Here is a 22,422-nt window from a genome sequence, read left to right on the forward strand (position 1 = left end):
GATTATTACAAGAATAAACATGTAATTGAAATTTTCAGTATAAAAATCAGACCTGGGATCCTTCTGTGTTCAGGAGGTTCTACACCTTTACTTGGTTCTTTTGATAAAAAAATAAATAAAAGATTTTTTTTTAGATCACTTAGATCAAGACATAGATCACAATCTTTTGAGGTCCATTCCTTGCAGGGAATGAACTACTATCCTTCTGAGGACCAGCCTTAAAGGGATAGCTCACCCAAAAATGATTTACACACCCTCATGTCGTTCTGAACCTGTAAGACTTTCGATATTCTTGCTGAAATCTGACAGATTTCTGTCCCTCCATAGACAGCAACGCAACAACCACTGAGGATATGTCGGACTGTCATCACAAACTAGATCAGATTGCAATTTTTCAAAGATCAGTTCTCATCAGCAGCATTGGAATGTAACATTTTAAACACTGGTTCTATGTTCTCGTTTTTAACTTAAAGGGATAGTTCACTTTGAAATTAATTTTTGGTATGTTTTAGCTTACCTCAAAGGCATCCAAGATGTAGGTGTCTTTTTTTCCGGAGTAGTTTCAATTTTGATATTTTTAGGTCAAACCGTTCTTGTCTGTCAGTCATATAATGCAGGTCTATGGTCACTGTCTCAAAACAGCATGCACAAAGTCCAAATTAAACAATTCCCCATCGTCCAAATTAAACAATTCCCCATCGTAAGTACACATTGATGGCTTAAGACACGAAACGAGCGGTTTGTGTGAGAAAAAGAACAGTATTTATATAGTTTTTGTCCTCTTGTAAACACACACACCCAAATGATCAGAGGACGCGGGTGCTTCGGTCTGCGCAAGCGCCGGAAAACGACGGAAAAGGTCAGAGGGCGCTTCGATCTGCGCAAGCGCCGGAAATTATCTCTCGCGCGTGTACGTCACTCATTGTTTACACAGAGATTTCGGAAGCCTTACCTTTCACTGTGAAGATCTAAACATATTTAGACGTACAGGAAATGGCAATGGAAGACGATTTCGATATATCAACAGACAACGTTGAATTTTTTACACAACCATATTTATTTGAACCAGAGTACACCGATCAAGAATCACGAATCACGAATGGAACATAGCAATGCCACAGCTACAAGACGACGACGAGGACATTGACAGTACCCCGTCATACACCTGCCTGACTGAAGATCCCGAGTTTTCTCCGCTGTTGAGCCGCAGCGTTTTGCACATTGGCAGGTGTATGACGGGGTACTGTCAATGTCCTCGTCGTCGTCTTGTAGCTGTGGCATTGCTATGTTCCATTCGTGACAACATATGCTCTCTACTTCTGTTGGCATCTCACAACACTTGCTACAAGGACACCACCAATTTTGCAGAGATCTCTGTCTCTCTGAGGCTTGAAGACGTGCTGCTGCAGCGGATGCTTCCTCTATCGCTCTGAGTTCTTGATCGGTGTACTCTGGTTCAAATAAATATGGTTGTGTAAAAAATTCAACGTTGTCTGTTGATATATCGAAATCGTCTTCCATTGCCATTTCCTGTACGTCTAAATATGTTTAGATCTTCACAGTGAAAGGTAAGGCTTCCGAAATCTCTGTGTAAACAATGAGTGACGTACACGCGCGAGAGATAATTTCCAGCGCTTTCCGGCGCTTGCGCAGATCGAAGCGCCCACGCCCTCTGACCTTTTCCGTCGCTTTCCGGCGCTTGCGCAGACCGAAGCACCCGCGTCCTCTGATCATTTGGGTGTGTGTGTTTACAAGAGGACAAAAACTATATAAATACTGTTCGTTTTCTCACACAAACCGCTCGTTTCGTGTCTTAAGCCATCAATGTGTACTTACGATGGGGAATTGTTTAATTTGGACGATGGGGAATTGTTTAATTTGGACTTTGTGCATGCTGTTTTGAGACAGTGACCATAGACCTGCATTATATGACTGACAGACAAGAACGGTTTGACCTAAAAATATCAAAATTGAAACTACTCCAGAAAAAAAGACACCTACATCTTGGATGCCTTTGAGGTAAGCTAAAACATATCAAAAATTAATTTCAAAGTGAACTATCCCTTTAATTCGCCATTTACCAATGTATAATTATTAAGTACTGTTATGGTTTTTAAGATGGAATTTCAATTTTGTTGAGCACACCCCAAACGTATTCTCATGAAGGGGAGATGACTGGGTGGGTGAGAGCAGACAATTTCAAAAATCCAAAAATAAGGACCAAACCAATTTTAATGCTTCAAAAAGTTCGGGGAAAAAAAAAATCGCAATTTTAAAACTAATCCATATGAATTGAGCGGTTTAGTCAATTTTCTAATGAGACACAATTGGTTTATATGATGAACATTTAATTTAGGGTAAAATATCTTAATTTGTGTTCTGAAGAGGAAAATAAAAAAATAATAATTCTGCTTCACGAAAAATAAACGCAGATGATAAACGAGTGACAAGGGAGCGCAAAAAAATTAACGACAGTACACAATAGTAATTACAAAGAATTTGTTGTTAGTTACCAACAGCACAGCAGCTCCAGACACAATGACACTCAAACAGTGTAACTCACGTGTGGAGCCGAATCAAAGCAACCTCCGTGTCTGTTTTCAGGCCTTCCCGCTTAGCTCTCTCCAGCGCTGGAAAGCTTTTTTAATATTAACTCGGGTCCTAAAGTTCTTGCCCAGTCATAACCCTTTATTTCATTATTTTCTTCTGAGCTTTTCTCTTTTATATTGTGTCAAATCTCTATTTCTGCAGTCTTTCTTCAAATCTCCCTCTTGCTCATTTTCTCTCCTCAACTCCTCACTCCCTAATGCTGATTGGCTACACATGTTTGTTTTTATATGTTCATGTGTCAGTCCAACTAACTTTTTCAAATACCGCTTACCCAACTTTAAGCTTTATCTAGGCCACACAACACAAAGATGAACAAAGTCTATTGTTCGGACTTGTTCATGCAAATTAACCTGTTAAAAACTATTCACCAACAGTTCTTCAAAATAGAAATGGTTATTCTAGTTTTAATAGTTGTATTTATTTTAAATGTTCAAGTGTAATGCTGTCACTCTTAATTATACTTCTTTTTTTTTTCACCTGATAAATGCTGCTGATCACAAAATAAACTATAAATTTAGAGATATATTTTCTCCCTTAAAAAGCTCAAGGACATACTGTAGAAATTACATTTCTCACAGAGGAGTATCTATCGATCAACTTAAAATCTCTCCCAAACTTTATTAAATCACTTACTCCTACACAAGCTTTTAACAACAGAATTGCATACTGTACCTGTAAGAAAGATTCGCCGTCTGTTCCAAACTTCCTTCCCACCTTCCAAAATACCCAGTCCGACCTCCTCAATGTTGACATCCAAAAAAACTTCAAATGTGGGATGATAGTTTGGGCCAAAATTACACTCAAATATTTCAGTCTGAAAACAAGAACACCAATATGAAGACAACATTATAATGTGGTTAGTTCTCACTCTGAATTCTGTAATTTAAAGGCCTTAAAATAAAATTGTCAAATTGTTTTGCATTTAATATTAATGGTCCAAGTTGCTACAGTTTAATAATCCACAGTTAGGATAATGAACTATATGGAATAATTGCTTAATCTGATCATTATATTTAACTTTTTATTAAATATTGATGCAAGGGTATCTTTAAAGGAGAGAAGATAAAAAGTTGATTCAAAATTATGAAAAACTGTTGTGACCAGTCTGAGAACTATATACATACGTATTTCCATTATTTATATAATGGAATTCATATAATTAAACTTAAAATATTAATTAAAAAAGTAATTGGACATGTTATATATCAACTACCCCGAAACCTTATTACACGCTGAAATTCAGTTGGAATTCAAATGTTATTCAATAAATATTGTTACCATTGGTTGCACTTCACATTCCTCTGGTTGACAACACAGACTGTATTTTTGGTAAGGAATGAGGTGACATTTTGAACTTGTCTCAATGTATTTTTTATCCCAATGCCTGCTCTGGACCTTGAGGAAAGGAGACGGGGAGAGAGACAAAACACAAAAAGGGGTGAATTTACTTTAAACATTTCTGCTACTTTTACACAATATTTTCAGTACAAACATGCATCATATATAAATCACCAAATGCACTCTAGTTCTACCAGGAACTAACTAATTATATACAATGAATTAACATCAACACGGAAAGCAATAATAATAATAATAAGGTCAATATTCAAAAGCAGTAATTATGCATATACACAAATATGGTCAATGTGTGTTTTATTTTATAATACTCTTTTAAACGGAAAGCGGATTTAAAAAAAACAAAGGAACAATACGTTCAGATACCTCTGATACTGGAACATTCTCTGGAAGCAAGTGGATATTGAGTTTTTTCCTTTCAAGAGTTAGATTTCGAAGGAAGAGCAAAACCTGGCCTCTAATTGGGATGCCAAGTATACTTTTTATCCAGACCAAAGGGCCAAATTCGCTGAGTTCGCTGATGTCAATGATCACATGAGTTTCTGTCACTTTGAGTGGCTGTATTATTTCTACATTACCACCAACGAAATGTGCCACAGCCAAACCATCCTTATTTTCCTCTGCAAAATACATTTAAAAATGTTGTTATTTGGTAAAATAAAGGTATTGTTTTCTAATTATACAGTAAAAAGCACTTTGTGTAGAATGTTGGTCAATGCAATCATCAAGATCTCTCATCTCACTCCTTGCTAAATATTTACATACATATATCCTCAATAGATGCAGTTTCAAGTTATCTGATGTGTAAATTATCAGTTACCGTTACATAAATCCTTAAGTCAACAACTGTGAAACATTAATATTTAGTATGTAGAAATACACATACCAGAAAATATTTCACAGTGTGGAAAGTGCAGTTGTGAGATTGAACCATGAAAACAGTCAATGTTGTACAAGGGTCCGGCTGGCTGCATCTGACCCAAACCATCTAACACACGAGGATCCCATGAGACAGTTTTATACCGCACCTCTCCTTCACCCTCCATCACAAACACAAGGCTGGTCAGACTGCAACGAAACTGACCAGCATGTGGACACACAAACCTGGAGGACAGAACATTTTCATTTTATTAAATCATAATGCCCTGCATCTTTTATTATGTGATAATAGACCATTCAAGTAAACAGATTTGGGATGTGTGAATAAGGATTTTAGAATCATTCTCACAAACAAATCCAAATTACAGCAGAAATTTGACAGGAAAGAAGTCCAGATTATTGAAGCAAAATAATTCAATAAACAATACACAGTCAAAAACAATCAAATAGAACAATCAGACAAGAATATATGCAAAGGTGAACAAATGCTGGATATGATAAATGTTAATCGATAGATGATGATGTGAGGATGTGATAGTACAAATGCTGTTATGAAGTGTTGCAATAATAAACATTTTAAGATCAGAAATGTTACACCTTATCTACTTACAGTTTCTACAATTCTACAATTGTTCAAATACCTGTATGTATTCTTGTGTTTGTCCTCATCATCGTCTTGAACATGGTCAGGAGTGAACACTTCTGCATCTCCTGAGGACTAAAAAGTGAAGAAAAGAATGATCCTCTTATTCTGATTGTAAGAAAGAAAAAATACATGATAATTGCTACTCACTGACTGTCCTGAAGGTGATTCAGCTCCTAATGAAGAGTAAGACACAAATGCATTTATCAGCAGACTTGCATTTATGAGTTACTTAAACAGGTTACTAAACAAAGAAATTCAGTCGACAGACACTGTCTGGAAAATGACTGCACTAGAAAGAGGCAAATAAAGATGAAACAACACAATCACAGTTTATAAGTATATAACCATCAAGTTTGCTTAAAGTGTTTGTTATTAAACTCTGTTGCTGAAAACCAAGCCATGTAATATAAAACTGAAAAAGTATAAAATAATAATAATAATAATACTGAAAGTAAAAATAACAAGCAAAAATAATACTTGCCAAGCACCAAATCAGATTAAAAATTGCCTTTGGCAAGTAAAATAAGTAAAGGATAACTGTAGACTTAACCAGTCTATCACAAAATAAAGCAGACATGGAAAATGCAGAGCACAGAACACAATCTGCCACCCGAGAGAAAAGACATTTAGATATTTAGGTTTACATCCTTTGTATTGTGTTGTCTTTTTTCAGTTTAGCACCTCATCTAATTGCACACAATAAAAGTATTGAAAAGGAACGTTATTTTTCAGATATACTGTATGCAAGTAATGGCATTTTTTCCCCAAAAATTGCACTTACCGGTAATAGGCCTACAATTCTTCACATTTTATTAAGTTCATCAGCAAAAAGAATAGTTCACCCAAAAAGGATTTGCTTGTGTGAGTAAAAGAGAACTTTGTAAATATAAAGGTAAAGGTTCTGTAAGTGATTAGCTGTTCTAGACATTTTAGAGACAACAAGATCAAAATGTTGATTTAAAATTGAAATCTTTTCTAAAATATTTTTAACTTTCATTATTTTTGTCATTATCGTAGGCCAACAGTAAGGTGTGCAAACGCACCTCCAGCATTCATTGTAAAATAGCCTATGCATACAGAGATGCTTGGAGACCACTGTAATCAGAGATAGAGCTATAGGTATAGTTGTCAATAGCAATAGTAGCAAAACAGCATTCTCTTGCAACAAACCAACAAATGATGCTCTCTGCAAAAAGACTTATATTGGAAAAAAGTCTTCTGATTGGCGAACAAAGAATCTGAACTTTTTTTCAGTTTAAAGAGTCTAGCACTGTCACAGAGACATGATAATTCAAGGGTCCAGGTATCGTTCATTCATTTGTTTTTGCTTTCACATATGAAAACGAAAAAACGAAATTATGACTTGAGTTTTGGTTTTCCCGTTCTTGCATGGAAATCAGAAAAAACACTTGATATTCCGATTTTCCCCTGTGGGTGGTGCTAAATTTGATTGGCAGGAAATGCATTCATTATTTTCAAATTAAGAGTTTACCCACACTGTATTTGCTAGCCTCTAAAATTAATAGTCTATATGCATGCTATTTATTACCCAATTATTTGGCTTAGCTGACTGAAAAAATCTATTGAAATAGCCATATATATATAATAACATTTAGAAAACCTGTATAAACTGAACACCAAATAATAATAACTAGCCTTGAGCGATGGTGATGTGTTCATAACATGTAGCCTAAGGGTGGCGCTGCCAATAACGCACCTAAGCTGTCTCAAAGAACTGGGAAAAGTAATGATTATTAATGTCAAATATAGCAAGGAGGCATTTCATTTGTTTATTAATAAACAAGTGTTTTTTGTGTCACAGTTGGCTGCAAAGATGAAGTTGACGATGCTGACTCGAGATCTTCACAGTAGTGAACTTGCCAGAGAGAAATGCACATTTCATACGAATTACATAAGCAGAGAGCAGTCTGTTTTCTTTCGTTTTGAAGTGTTTTGTTTAAAAGTAGCCTACTCATTCCAAGCTTTTTATAGATATATTTCTCAGGTCTGTGAAGCAAAGTATACATATTTACCTCTTATTTATTAAACCCAGGCAATTGGTTGATGAAACATTTTTTTAAATTAATATACAATTAATACAAAACGAAATTCACTTTAAAGAAAGGCTTTCTAAAAACAAACTTAATGAAGTGGTCAAAATCATTGAAAAACGATTTAGTTTAATATTCATGTTTTAATCAAATATATATATTTTAAATATGTTATTGAAACAGGCCTATTATCCTACAGTAGCCTACAGAGAGATTTAATGTCGGAGCGTCTTTCTGGTGAGCATGTGGGGGGAGAGATTTTCGATCTCAATTTTCGATCAATAATCGGATATTATTTTGCTTGATATGCCAATCCTTAATATTTGGTGTTTTAAATGCCTGTCTGAGGTCTCTGTGAAAGTTTTAAATCAGTATTTTAGTGCCGCTTTCAGAGTGCTCACTTCCGTAACATTGTTTCTTTCTCATAAATGCGAACATGAAAAATAAAATAAAATGAATAGGCTATATAATGTTTTGTGGAGAGTCGACCCGTCTTCATCCGGTGGGTAGCCTATATTACTTTTGGTTTGCGCAAAATTCATAGAATTACTTTAATTTTACTTTAATACTTTAATACAAAATTTCATAGAATAAGCCTCACAGACATGAGAAATATTACGGTGACGCATTGCTGCCACAAATTTTCCCCCCTCAATTATGTCGTAATAACGAGATCTTATGTCGTTAAAACGACATCTTTTTCTCGTAATAACAAGATGCTATGTCGTTAAAACGACATTTTTGCTCTTATAAGGACATGTGTAGTCATGTATAAAATATGCCTTTATCCACATAAAATTGATAGCCTATCACGCCTTTATCACACTTCACGTTCAAAAAGCTTAAGCAAATAGTATCAGCCCCCAATCAGGCAAAATAAATCAATGAGGCCCTTTTTTTAAAATATATTTTATATAGGCCTATACGTTTTTTTTTATATAGCCTAATATATTATATATAAGATTTATTTTTGTTAATAGGCTAAATCTTCATTACCTAGAGATATAAAAGTAGTCAAAACACATCTAACAGAACATAGCCTAAGTTGTTTATTTTTTACAACATTGTGTTCTTATTTTGTTTAATTAACGAAATGTCAATCTATAAGTAGTAGGCCTATAACAGCGATAGGCCTACTACACGAACATTTTCTCAAAATCTCTCTCTTTTTCCAAAGTGACATAAAATCTCTCACTTTTGACCCAAACAGGTGTTACTTTATGTAAATGTATACATTTTTAAATGGTTTCTAAACAAATGTCCTTGCAACTTTGGCCCAAAGTAATCTTTGATAAACAGCTGTACATATGTTTCATCTGCTTATTTATTATAGTCAAAATAATCCAGCAATTATGTTTTTAGTAGCCTACTCGTTCGAATTCAATATGTATAAGCTCAGATCAATAATGAGGCATACAGGCCATAAATAACAAATAGACATTACAAAAAAATGTATTATTCATAAGAATTTAAGTTAATAAAAACATCAAAAACAAAGAATAAATGTATTATGTATTATTAAATTTTTTTATGAAGAGTATTAATGGAACGGTCATTTTTGACCGGGAACCAAAAATTGTTTAACATGACATTGAACACACCAAGGTTAAACGATGAGATGGGTCTTCCCCTCTCCTACAAAAACAGATAGTGCCTTTTTTTTTTTTTTTTTGGTTGTTACGGCAAACCAAAATATTTTTAAGGATGGCCTGAGCAAGAGTATATCGGGAAGATATAAAGGGATAGCAAAATATGAATGCACTAAGACGGGCCTTCTCTCCATTCTGCCTTTTGTCTGATAACCACCCTGACCACTGTCAATGCGTGAACATGTTTACATTTAGGCTATTTCAATAGATTTTTTCAGTCAGCTAAGCCAAATAATTGGGTAACAAATAGCATGCATATAGACTATTAATTTTAGAGGCTAACAAATACAGTGTGGGTAAACTCTTAATTTGAAAAATAATGAATGCATTTCCTGCCAATCAGATTTAGCACCACCCACAGGGGAAAATCGGAATATCAAGTGTTTTTTCTGATTTCCATGCAAGAACAGGAAAACCAAACATCAAGTCATAATTTAGTTTTTTCGTTTTTCTAAAAAAACGAAAAAACAGAAAAAGGAGCTGTTTTCTCGTTTTTTCGTTTTCATATGTGAAATTAAAAACAAATGAACGAACGATACCCGGACCTTCAAGACACCTATTTCAGTGACATCTTTTTTCTGCACGCCATTCCACAGAACATTACTTGCAGCACCTTTATGAAAGTCAAGGGGTGGTACAAGATTTGCTTACTTGTCTTTATTGTCTTCAACTGTGAAACTGTGAAACCCTCCCTGTCACGCTCAATCAACACTGACTTCCTCCAGCTAAATGAGAAAACATTGAACACAGATTATAGTAAAAAAAATAAAAATAAACATTTTTAAAGACAAATTTTGTAGTTCAGTAATGTCAGCTGCTACATCAGAAATGCAAAGAAATGGGGAAGGAAAATTGTAATCAAAATTATTTAACCCCCATTACAAATCAAAGAAAAGTCATTGAAATAGCTGTGGTTTCCCCAAATTTAACTGAAAATGCAACTTTTAATGACTTCAGCAGATTCAAAATTATTCAACCCCCTGAATAGAATCCCTCACAACAGCACAAATCTGCAAAACAGGTGTTGTCTCAAGCACACCTGATGCAACAAATCAAGGGCTTCATTAGCTGCACCAGGTGTGCTTGAGTTAGAATAAATAAAATATCTGAACTGGCTAGGTTTGTTGTTGAGTGTTATGTTTGACTGCATGTTAGAAAAAAGTCAAAAGAATGGTCCAAAAAGTTAAGAGAAGATATCATCGCCCTTCACAAACAAGGAACAGGATATAAAAAATAGCAAAGGTACTAAATGTTCCAACAGACACCATTGGAAGTATAGTTCACAAGTTCAAAGTTAAAGGAACACTACCTGGACAGGGCAGGAAAAGGAAGCTATCAACCAGCAACCAGATCTGCAACTAGATTTCTGAGAAGGCAGAAAAACCCTCGAGTGACTGCAAAAAACCTGCAGCAAGACGTGGTGGCAACAGGCACTAGGGTAGAGCCCTGCGCGGGACTGTTTTCTTCATCCCGCTCCCGCCCGCCGAATTTCTGACCATTACCGCCCACTCCCGCAACGTATGTGTTACACTCCCTGCCCGCTCCCGCAATATGTATGTCCACTCCCGCCCGCACCCGCAAAACTCTGAGAATGTATTCCCGCACAATAATAGAGATGCATTGATTTTGTGTCTTCTCCCGTCCCGCAGGAAAAAACACGTATTTGTATTGCTATTATTAAAGAGATTCATGGGGTTGTTTGTTTCGTTTCCTTGGCCGTCAGTTTTGTTTTTGCAGTTTTTTATTCAGGATACTCTGTCTGGCGCGTGCAATGATGATGCAGTGAATAGTGATGATGCTCTCTGACCGATCAGCAGTCTGCCGTGTTTTAACGTCACATTGTAGTATCGCCTCAGCTCGCGATACTAAAATGTGTATCGTAGGCATGTGCCGGTATCAATTTTTCATGCTGCGATTAATTGATTGAGCTTTTATCACGGTATACGGTATTATCACGGTATTTTAATTGATCAAGAGAAATGGATGGATTGGGAGGGGATGTAGAAAAAAAACAACTTGCATCACAATAGGTGTAATTGTGATTGTCAAAACATTTGGTAACTAAACAGAATTTTACACAATTTTCACGATTTCAATTAAATTCTTGGGATTTGATTTCAATCTTGATTCAATATTGACTCTTTGGATAAATTTTAGGTAGGCTACACTACTGTAGATAGCCTAAATGTTAATATTTCTCTAGAAAAAAATTGATCTCACATAATGCTGTAAACATACAGAGAGCCCTGTCAGCTGGTATTATTAAAGGTTAAAAATTAACCAATTAAATTAGATATAATTTGGTTTTCATTATAATAACAATTATGACACAAGTAAAAATAATACAAATGTAATATAGTGCACATATTTAGCAAAATACTCCTCTCTATAGCTATTTTTTCTAGTCAACTAACGTGGTGGTCATTAAATGGCTCTCCTGAGGTAAATGTAACGTTCTGTGACATAATTGTTCATCTGCAGTTTTATTGACCTCTTTCCGTGGTTGATCGATATTATGTATGAGGCATAAATACCTTTCAGTAAGTTGTACTGCATCTTTAAATAAAAAGTAACAGATGATCGGTTTGCTTGAACTGAGGCGTTACAGCGATCAGTCATGTCACATTTACAAGCGCCAAAACGGTATTTATTGTCTGAATTTCGTAATAAAATGGACAGAACCTGATAGCTGAGAATTTTTTTCATATAAAAAGTAACCTGCTCTGTCTAGTCTGTCGGTGTCAGTGTCCTCTTTGCTCCGTGATTTTTCTCTGCGTGAGAAAATGGATGTGTGGCACGACAGCGTGTGGAAAGTGTAAATTGCATGAGTCTCATGCTGAATGTGTAGAGTTGACAGCCCTGCTTTTAGAAGGGGGATATATCGACGGCAGCGTTCCTCCTTCCGCCATGCTTCTTCTCCATATGAGGATTCATTACATTAAACTAGAGTGCGCACTGCGCCACATGCACACAGTGCTTCGACATGTGGGGATTGTTTACATCAGAGTGCGCACGTGTTTTGCGCAGCATATACGCAGTGTTTGTTTAAGCGGTTGATGGAAAATAAGCTAATGCGCGTTCTATAAATATAAATTCTGATCTATTATTTTTCACGGTATTTTGAAGTGCCCGCGATAACAATATCGTGCATATTCATTACCGCGATTTATCACATTACCGAATACCGGCACATGTCTAGTGTATCGCTCAGAACCTCGCCGGAGGTGGTACGAAAAAAAGTACCTGGAAGCAGATAGGTACAACTTTTACACAGTGGAAACCAAACAAAGGGGAGTCAAGTCGAGTCGAGCAGAGCAGAGCCGAGGCGAGCTGGTACTGTGTAGTGGAAAAGCGCCATTATTGATTATTATCTCCATCATGTCGCTAGGCTACCTCACGATCCCGCAGTGTTTTTTTTTTAGCCGCCCATTCCAGCCCGCAGCAAAGTTCAAACCGCCCGCTCCCGCGAGATTTGCGTTGGGTCCCATGGGACCCGGCGGGACTCAATCCCAATGCAGCCCTCTACACTAGGGTTTTCAGCTTGCACAGTAAAGGGCCGTACACACCGGGACGAATATCGGCGCGCGTTATTCGCCAGCATTTTTCAACGCGTTTTTTGTGTTCACACCCAAGCGATTTTCGCTGACGATGAGCCGAGTGAACATGCAAATTCATCCCCTGACATTAGATGGCGCTTAATGTAAAACAGATTTTTTTCTTTTATCAAGATTTTTGTAGCCGCTGTCGTGTTTGTCATATAGTTCTTTTTCCGACACCAACGAGACCAGCAGCTCTACATTCATCTTGCCTTGCATCTTCCTCGTCTTATTTCTTCCGGCAGTGTAGACACTACTTGCCGTATATCTTCTTCGCCGTTACGTATGTGTGCTCGGCAAGACTGTTTTGTGTTTGAGCGCCCCCAAGTTGTGTTTTACTGTAACTTCAGAAGCTCCAGACACGTGAGCAAAAGCCCCAATCTCATTGGTCGGATAGTTAAAAACCCGAGGCGTTTTTTACAAAATGACGCTTTTACGCGTGGCGTTTTTCGCGCTGGTGTGCACACTCACATTGGCGCCCTTTGTTTAGTCACGAGGCGTTAAACGTCGGTCCCGGTGTGAACAGGCCTTAAGACGCGTACTAAACGCATGCCAGAACTCCAAGACATACACCACTACCTACTCAAAAGCGCAAGAGAAGCTTGCTCCAATTTGCATAAATAATCCAAAGAAATTTTGGGAATCTGTTCTGTGGAGCGATGAAACAAATCTGGATTTTTTTGGGGGGGGGCCTATGGATCAGCGGTTTGTCTGAAGGAAAAAGAATAAAGCATATGCTGAAAAGAACACTCTGTCTACAGTTAAGCATGATGGGACTCGGTGATGCTCTGCGGCTGCTTTACATCCTCTGGCACTGGAAACCTGCTGTGTATTAGCCTGGGAAAAGCCAGACAACTTCCGGCAAATTTAGATTTGCTCTGCAAGTAGTCTGGCAAAGAGCTCATTCAAGCCCATTTCCATGCTGTCAAAATCGCGGCACCAATCAGAAACGTTGAGGCGGGCTTTACAAGATGACGATCGCTCTGATTGGTTTTAGGTCTAGCCTATCCAATCGCGCCCAGAGGCATTTGAGCGACGTCCGTTGGTGAAGCGCACCAACTTTTAAATGCATTATTATATTCAAATTGCAAACACATGAGGACAGTCTCCATGAAAGACCCACTGTCAGATGAACGTGCTACTACATTTCTCTCCGAAACGGTAGGAAATTAAATTAGATTTAATAGATGATTTTAACTGTGACAAGATGATTGACAGGGCAGTTTACATGTCGGGATGCACGCGACAGATCCGTCCGATAAAGATGACGAAGTAGTATGTCCCAAAGCTTGCCTACTTTTTTGCTACACATTCAAAAGTAAATACATTTTCTTCACAAAAAGAGTACATACTTTTATGGCGTAGTGTAACTTTGAGACACCACATATGGCTTTAAACGATGACGATCGCTCTGATTGGTTTTAGGAGTTTTAGGTCTATCCAATTGCGCCCAGAGGCATTTGAGCGACGTCCGTTGGTGACACCCCTTTGGAAATGAGTTATTAAAGGAGCTTTGCCAGACCATAACTCAGTTACTACTGAGAATGGTCTGGTTTTAAGCAGGCTAGCTGTGTATGGAAGGCAACATGGATTCATTGAAGTATCAGGAAATACTAGGAGAAAACGCCATGCCATCAGTGAGGAAGCTGAAGCTTTGGCATCATTGGATCTTCCAACAGGACAATGATCCCGAGCATATCTCAAATTCCACCAAGGCTTGGTTGCAGAAGACGCCCTGGAAGATTCTGCAGTGGCCATCACAGTCACCTGAATTGAACCCCATAGGGAATCACCCAAACCCAAGAATATTACTGAAATGGAGGCCATTGCTCATGAGGTTTTGTGATTTTGAAAAAAGTGAGTGCACCACCTAGAGGGGTCGATTTTGAATTGCTCTTACAGAGATGTGAGTTGTTTGGGATTTTTATCCTTCAGACTTTATCACCTATGGGCATGAATGATGAAGCATTGTTTAATGTGATGCTATAGATTTTTTTTCCTGGTAATATAATGTACAATTTTTTATGTAACTTTTTGAATATGATGATGTGGAATTCATGAAGTATTCAGTCATTGAGTGTGATTGGTAATTGATGGATCTTCCCAGTGATTGGTCATGATATAATTTTAAATGTGATTGAGCTTGAACAGTATGTTGTATATGCCTGATGAAGGTCATGAGACTGAAACTTTGCTGATAAATATTTTTGATACTTTTTGCAAGTATTGATAGTATGTGGGATTTCCTTTTGTTTTATAAAAATATGTATACAAATTCTGTAAATTTTGCCAATAAACCTGATTTGCAATGGGGGTTGAATAATTTCGATTACAACTGTATATACTTTAATACTTACACATTCAGGGTCCAACCTGTCTGTGTCAGTGATTCCCTCAGGGACTGTATATTCTTTAATGGACTAAATGAAACTGCAGCCTTTATCCTGAAAAAAAAAAAAAACATTTAACTACATATGTGTAAACTTGTGAAAACAAATAAAAAGTATAAGTATAATATTCACAAGCATAAACAAATACATTAAAAGAGCAGATCTTTCCGTTACCTGAGTTCGTTCAGACTGGGAAAGGCCTGGACAAGGGAGAGGATTGTGGGATTCCATTTGACAGTCCATCTGTCTGTCTGGATATGGACTTTCTTTAAACCAGGCACAAAGCGCAGGACATCGAGAGGGAACAATTCGTCCACTGATGAATCTTGAGACCTATATAAAGAAAAATAGCAGATGTTTTGCACCCCAGTGTAAATATTATAGCATATATGTGACCCTGGACCACAAAACCAGTCACATGGGTCAATGTTTTGAAATTGAGATTTATGCATCACCTGAAAGCTGAATAAATAAGCTTTCCATTGATGTGTGACAATATTTGGCCGAGATACAACTATATGAAAATCTGGAATCTGAGGGTGCAAAAAAATCGAAACATTGAGAAAATCGCCTTTAAAGTTGTCCATTTATGTTTGCGAATGTGCTGCATTCACTCACAAAAATAAATGTTTTATATATTTACGGTAGGAACATGATCTTCACTTAATATCCTAAAGATTTTTGGCATAAAAGAAAAATCGATGATTTTGACCCATACAATGTATTGTTGGCTATTGCCACAAATATACCGATGCGACATGTGACTGGTTTTGTGATCCAGGGTCACATATAGTGTACATATAATGACTCATACTGACATTTACTGTAGACATTTAGCATTTACACACAGAAACATTCAGCAGCACCGAAAACTGTCAACATTGTCCCATGAAATTTATTGAAGGGATAGTTCACCCAAACATGGAAATTCTGTCATAATTTATTCACCCTCAAGTTGTTCCAAACCTGTATGAGTTTCTTTCTTCTGCTATAATTAAAAAAGGATAATTCAATGACAATCATTACTTTTTACAGACCTTGGTGATCTGTGGAGTTTCTGTAGGAAGATTCTCCAGTTGACAGAGGAAATCTCATGCCGTGAACAGGTGAGAGTTAATTCTGAGATTAACGATGATGGTCTCATTTTTGAGCAGCAAACAGAGAGCCTAAAATAGCCACAGAAGTAAAGTTTGGAGTTGAGACTTCAGTTTTGCATATGTGACATAAACTAAGCTGTCATTTTTTTTATTAGAGTTTTTTTTTTTTTTTACGTGACATCTTCATTTTCAACTGATGCAACAATCTCTTGGCATAAGCTTTTGCTCCTTTTCTTGAGAGATTTCGATCCTTTTTGATGCAGTATTCTGGCAATTACAATAAAGAAATATTAGTATTATTATTATATTAGTACCTTACTAAAAAAGTAATTAACTCTATGCAAGGTAACTTTTGCCTCACTAAGTCTGTAACATATGGTGGAGTGAAATATAAGACAATTCACTAATTTCTGTGAATGATATACATTGTTATGTAAAACAGGAAGCTGTCGTTTCATTTAGCTACAGCTGAGTAGAGAAGCTAACAAGTCTCTGACTACTCATACTTTATCTTATTTGTATAGTAATTTTATTACATATGACAACATGACAGTTAATGTTACTGCAACTGCATTGCCAAATATGGGGTGCATTGTAAAAGAATTACTGAAAATGTTGATTCTTTGACACAGCAATCCTACAGTTAACCATGGAATAGAGTGAGCCAATAAATGTGAATATTTTGTGTAATTTCTTGTTTTCTGATAAATATCAGGTAACGAAAGATCAATGTACGTGAGAAAGATGACGATTCACTTCATTGACAACAGCATTGAAATATTAAATAAAGATTCAATTTTGATCGATTGTTTATCTTGTACACACTTTGTGTGATCTAAAAAGGACATCGGAAGCACAGGCACTGGTTGAGATTTAAGTGGAAATGTGTAGGCTGTGTTCCATGCATAGAGCCCATAGCAGTAATATATATTACTTAAAGTTTAGAATAAAATATCAATTACATCAGTTCTTTCACAATCTTTCCTTCACCAAGCAGTGAGATAAAATCCCCAGCTTCATCTGTAATGTGATCCACTTTCAACCTTTAAAAGTGAACAGAACACATTTACATTAAGATATTAAATATAATAATTGGATCAAGATTAGAGATCACATAACATTGAATGTATTTTAGTGTAGTATAGAAAATCAAGAGCAGTGATAATGTGTTAGTGTCAAAACATGTAGAGAGTCTGATCTTTGCTCACCATAACTCTTCACAACTGTGCAGTGCAGACTGAAGAATCTTCAAATTGTCAGATGTCATATTGAGTCTCAGATTGCTAATGTTAACACAGTTCTGTAAACAAAACTGCAACATCCAGCAGTCTGCATTTTTCATTGGAATATTTGACAGATCTATTGAAACCAAATGTTTCAAAACTTTTCCAATGAAGCTCTTCTCGTGGAGCTCATAGAGACAATGGAGAATGAACAGCATGTGTTCATTTTGATATCTCTGTGAGCACTGATTGATCCATTCCTTAATCTGGGTTTCTGTGTTGATAGAGACGGCCATGTTGTGCTTTTCAAAGAATGAGGGGATCCACTCTTTCTTACAGAGACCACAGAGGAACAGAATCACAGGCTGAAGAAGCTTTGAATGTTTTATTTTTAAACCTGCCATTGAAAATTGCCTATCAGAGCAACAGGACAGAGCCAATCCTCTCTCTACAGTGTGAAGCAGCTCTCTCACTTTCCTCTGGGACTCTTCTTCATCCAGAAGGACATAGTACAGAGCGGTGAAGAATTCCTGAAAGCTGAGATGCATAAAACTGAACATCGTCTCCTGGTGGATTCTTCTCTTAATGAGGAACTTGCACAGGAATGGATTGCCAGCAGGGTCTGAAACTGTTTCATAAACAGTTTTCTCATCAAACAAGACTTGATGTTCCAGCATCCCTCTCTCTGCCAGCTGACCCAGACTCCTCAGCAGAGTCGGGCCGGACTGACTCAAACCCTGGCAGTGATGCTCCAGTAGAGTGGACACAAAGTCAGCGTAGATGGAGGTGGTGGTTTCCAGTCCACTTGTCGCATCCGCACCGTCACTGAACCTCTCCCGCATAACCGTGCAGATGATCCAGCAGATAACAGGGATGGAGCAGGCGGTGATGAGGGATTCATTTGCCTTCACATACTTAAAAGCTTTCCTGAAGAGTTCCTCATCCTGAAAGAACTTCTGAAAGTACTCCTCTACCCCTTTCTCACAGAAACCAACAATCTTAGAGAAACGCTGTTGTCCTGTAAGCAACACGCCCTGCGGGACCTCAGTTCTAGTAGTGATGAGCAGGAAAGATCTGGGCAGGATTTGTTTACGAAGCAAGGAACAAATAATGATTTCAGGTGGGGCTCTCTGGAATGGAGATGATTTGCAAAATTCATGATACATGAATCTAAGGTCATCAAGATCATCAAATCCATCAATGATGAAGAGCACTCTCTGTGCTGAGTTCAGGAACATCTGTGAGATCTGATCTGACGATAAACTACAATTCAAGCTCAGGAGCTCAATCAAGTTCATCTCCTCAGAAATACACTTCACCTCTTCGTACCTCAGGTAGAAAGTTAGATCAAACTCTTTAAGGTAATTTTTTTCAGATGCCCAGTCCAACATAATCTTTTGTGCTATGAATGATTTTCCACTACCAGAATTTCCTTGGAGAATGATAGTTGGATTGTGTAACCTAAACAACTCCTTCACATTGATTTTCCAAAAACTGCCTTTTTTATTTTTCTGAATGATCACAGGTTCAGTGTACAGGGCAGCCAGCGAGACTTGTTCACCAGAGAGGAAACTCCTCTCATTCTCATGCCAGTTGATTGACTTCTTATACTGACATACCATTTGCTGCCATGCTAGAGTAAAACATAAATCATTCTTTAGTCCCACAATACAAAATGATACATTCAATGGAGAATAATCACATAATACCTACAGTAAGAAATAAGAAAACCTTTTACTATATAACCACTGGTTAATATATCAGCTTTTAAATTATGGATCTAAAAGTGTTTCGTGTTATTCAGTTGGTGATTTATTTCAAGATCAATCAAAGTAGAGCTCTAAACAGCCAGAATATAAGCCTACCTTCGTGTCTTATCTGGTGTCTTTCAGTCCAATAAGGCTCCCCAAACACTGAGATAGTGGACATCTTAATAAGGAGAGAAGAGTGTTAAGCAGTTCATTAACATGGAGTAAACAGATGCACCCAACATTAGTTGAAAATCAAAAGTCCTTCTTAGTTCACCAAGGTCTCATTATAACAAACACACATTATAGGAAATTCCATATCACTTACAGAATAACATGAGGGCCACCAGGGTTGTATCCTTATGTCTGGCCCTCCTTCCCAGCGGGTACCTTGACGGCAATTTGACATCAACAAATAGTCAAGATTTTGACCACCATGTATGACATACATGAATATGCATATTTTCATTATATTTTGTAATTATTATTATACAGTGAGGAAAATAAGTATTTGAACACCCTGCTATTTTGCAAGTTCTCCCACTTAGAAATCATGGAGGGGTCTGAAATTGTCATCGTAGGTGCATGTCCACTGTGAGAGACTTAATCTAAAAAAAAAACACGGAGTTTGAGCTCCCTCCAAAGATTTTCTATTGGGTTTAGGTCTGGAGACTGGCTAGGCCACGCCAGAACCTTGATATGCTTCTTACAGAGCCACTCCTTGGTTATCCTGGCTGTGTGCTTCGGGTCATTGTCATGTTGGAAGACCCAGCCTCGACCCATCTTCAATGCTCTAACTGAGGGAAGGAGGTTGTTCCCCAAAATCTCGCAATACATGGCCCCGGTCATCCTCTCCTTAATACAGTGCAGTCGCCCTGCATGTGCAGAAAAACACCCCCAAAGCATGATGCTACCACCCCCATGCTTCACAGTAGGGATGGTGTTCTTGGGATGGTACTCATCATTCTTCTTCCTCCAAACACGTTTAGTGGAATTATGACCAAAAAGTTCTATTTTGGTCTCATCTGACCACATGACTTTCTCCCATGACTCCTCTGGATCATCCAAATGGTCAGTGGCAAACTTAAGACGGGCCTTGACATGTGCTGGTTTAAGCAGGGGAACCTTCCGTGCCATGCATGATTTCAAACCATGACGTCTTAGTGTATTACCAACAGTAACCTTGGAAACGGTGGTCCCAGCTCTTTTCAGGTCATTGACCAACTCCTCCCGTGTAGTTCTGGGCTGATTTCTCACCTTTCTTAGGATCATTGAGACCCCACGAGGTGAGATCTTGCATGGAGCCCCAGTCCGAGGGAGATTGACAGTCATGTTTAGCTTCTTCCATTTTCTAATGATTGCTCCAACAGTGGACCTTTTTTCACCAAGCTGCTTGGCAATTTCCCCGTAGCCCTTTCCAGCCTTGTGGAGGTGTACAATTTTGTCTCTAGTGTCTTTGGACAGCTCTTTGGTCTTGGCCATGTTAGTAGTTGGATTCTTACTGATTGTATAGGGTGGACAGGTGTCTTTATGCAGCTAACGACCTCAAACAGGTGCATCTAATTTAGGATAATAAATGGAGTGGAGGTGGACATTTTAAAGGCAAACTAACAGGTCTTTGAGGGTCAGAATTCTAGCTGATAGACAGGTGTTCAAATACTTATTTGCAGCTGTATCATACAAAATAAATAGTTAAAAAATCATATATTGTGATTTCTGGATTTTTTTTTTTAGATTATGTCTCTCACAGTGGACATTAACCTACGATGACAATTTCAGACCCCTCCATGCTTTCCAAGTGGGAGAACTTGCAAAATAGCAGGGTGTTCAAATACTTATTTTCCTCACTGTATATTATTATAAAGATGTCCAACAAAGGTATCAATCTGACATGTTTTTTCTGGTCCCTACATCTCAGGTCAATATCATTGAGATTAAATCGATGTTGATTTGATGTCAGGAATAAGATGTCAAATTGATGTGAAATATATGTCAAAACAATGTCTGAAATGTCTGAAAAAGTATATTTATTACTCACTGTAAATCAATGTGACTCATTTTCAACATCTAAAAGACCTAGCCTGAATGATCTTGAAAGTTGTAGGCCTAGGTCTATGTATTTTGCATGTGTGTTTTTATTTATTTAAATCCTAGCATATTTACATTTAGTTCACGTTTAAAATGACAGCAGACACTATAATTGCATATACTATAAAAGGTAAATTTAATCTGATATTGAAGCTTGATATTGAATGATATAAAAATAGCATTAAAATGTACTTGTTGATGCATTGATGATCTATTTGTTAAGGTCTTCAACTCATTCATGTATGCTGTTGTTAACTAACACTTATCTGCAAGAGGATTGAGATAAATCGATGTTTTGTTAACTCATTTAAATTAACTACATTTTTTAGAAAAATTATTTTTTTAGTGGACTCAAATGAAATAAGATCACAGTATAAATATGAAATGGCAATTGATCAATTTAAGATAGAATCAGTTAAATTTCTATTTAAAGTAAAATCAGTTCACAACATCATGACATCTTGATGTCAAATAAACGTTGAATTGACATCAAATACCAACAAAGCATGACATCAAAATAACATCGAAATGACATCACCAGAGGTCAAAATCTTGACATCAAATTGACATCGACACTTTGACGTCAATATGACTTTCATTTTTGACCTATTTCGTGACGTAATTTTGACATCAATGTTGATGTCATATTGATGTTAAATTGACATCAAATGCCCACTGGGTTGAAAAGAACTAGTTAAAGCTTGAGACAGCTGGAATAATGTCAGGTACAATCCCAGATAGCAAGGTACCCAGTGGGCACCTTGATGTCAAAATGACGTCACGAAATAGGTCAAAAATGAAAGTCATATTGACGTCAAAGTGTCGATGTCAATTTGATGTCAAGATTTTGACCTCTGCTGATGTCATTTTGCCAAACAAAAAGGTGAAATGCATGGCCGTACACTTATTACCAGCTTCACTTAAAACTAACCAGATTTACTTTATTTATTTTCCGGTTTAAAGAAATCATATTTTGTATTTTACAGTCACCATGATGGTGGTTAGCGTTTGCTTTAGTTGTGCTCTTGACCCTTGACTCTTTATTATAAAGTTTTCTCTGGCTGCTATAATTGTGTGTTTATAAAGCAC

General features: G+C 37.1%; 1 protein-coding gene across 1 annotated transcript in view; it reads right to left on the reverse strand.

Annotated features, from left to right (window-relative positions):
* LOC311086014 (NACHT, LRR and PYD domains-containing protein 1 homolog) overlaps positions 1-22,422 on the reverse strand; it is a 34,835-nt gene that overhangs the window by 3,101 nt on the left and 9,312 nt on the right. The window contains exons 4-19 of the mRNA XM_084118642.1: positions 19,574-19,635; positions 19,363-19,426; positions 17,483-19,130; positions 17,237-17,317; positions 16,449-16,541; positions 16,215-16,343; positions 15,352-15,510; positions 15,145-15,231; positions 9,843-9,916; positions 5,639-5,664; positions 5,487-5,563; positions 4,853-5,070; positions 4,333-4,586; positions 3,889-4,005; positions 3,283-3,424; positions 53-97 (exon numbers count right to left, since the gene is read on the reverse strand). Of these exons, the coding sequence (XP_083974768.1) occupies positions 53-97; positions 3,283-3,424; positions 3,889-4,005; positions 4,333-4,586; positions 4,853-5,070; positions 5,487-5,563; positions 5,639-5,664; positions 9,843-9,916; positions 15,145-15,231; positions 15,352-15,510; positions 16,215-16,343; positions 16,449-16,541; positions 17,237-17,317; positions 17,483-19,130; positions 19,363-19,426; positions 19,574-19,635 (3,276 nt within the window). The remainder of the gene's footprint in view (positions 1-52; positions 98-3,282; positions 3,425-3,888; positions 4,006-4,332; positions 4,587-4,852; positions 5,071-5,486; positions 5,564-5,638; positions 5,665-9,842; positions 9,917-15,144; positions 15,232-15,351; positions 15,511-16,214; positions 16,344-16,448; positions 16,542-17,236; positions 17,318-17,482; positions 19,131-19,362; positions 19,427-19,573; positions 19,636-22,422) is intronic.

This window comes from Abramis brama (assembly GCF_963993115.1).
Source record: "Abramis brama genome assembly, chromosome: 7".
Lineage (NCBI taxonomy): Eukaryota > Metazoa > Chordata > Actinopteri > Cypriniformes > Leuciscidae > Abramis > Abramis brama.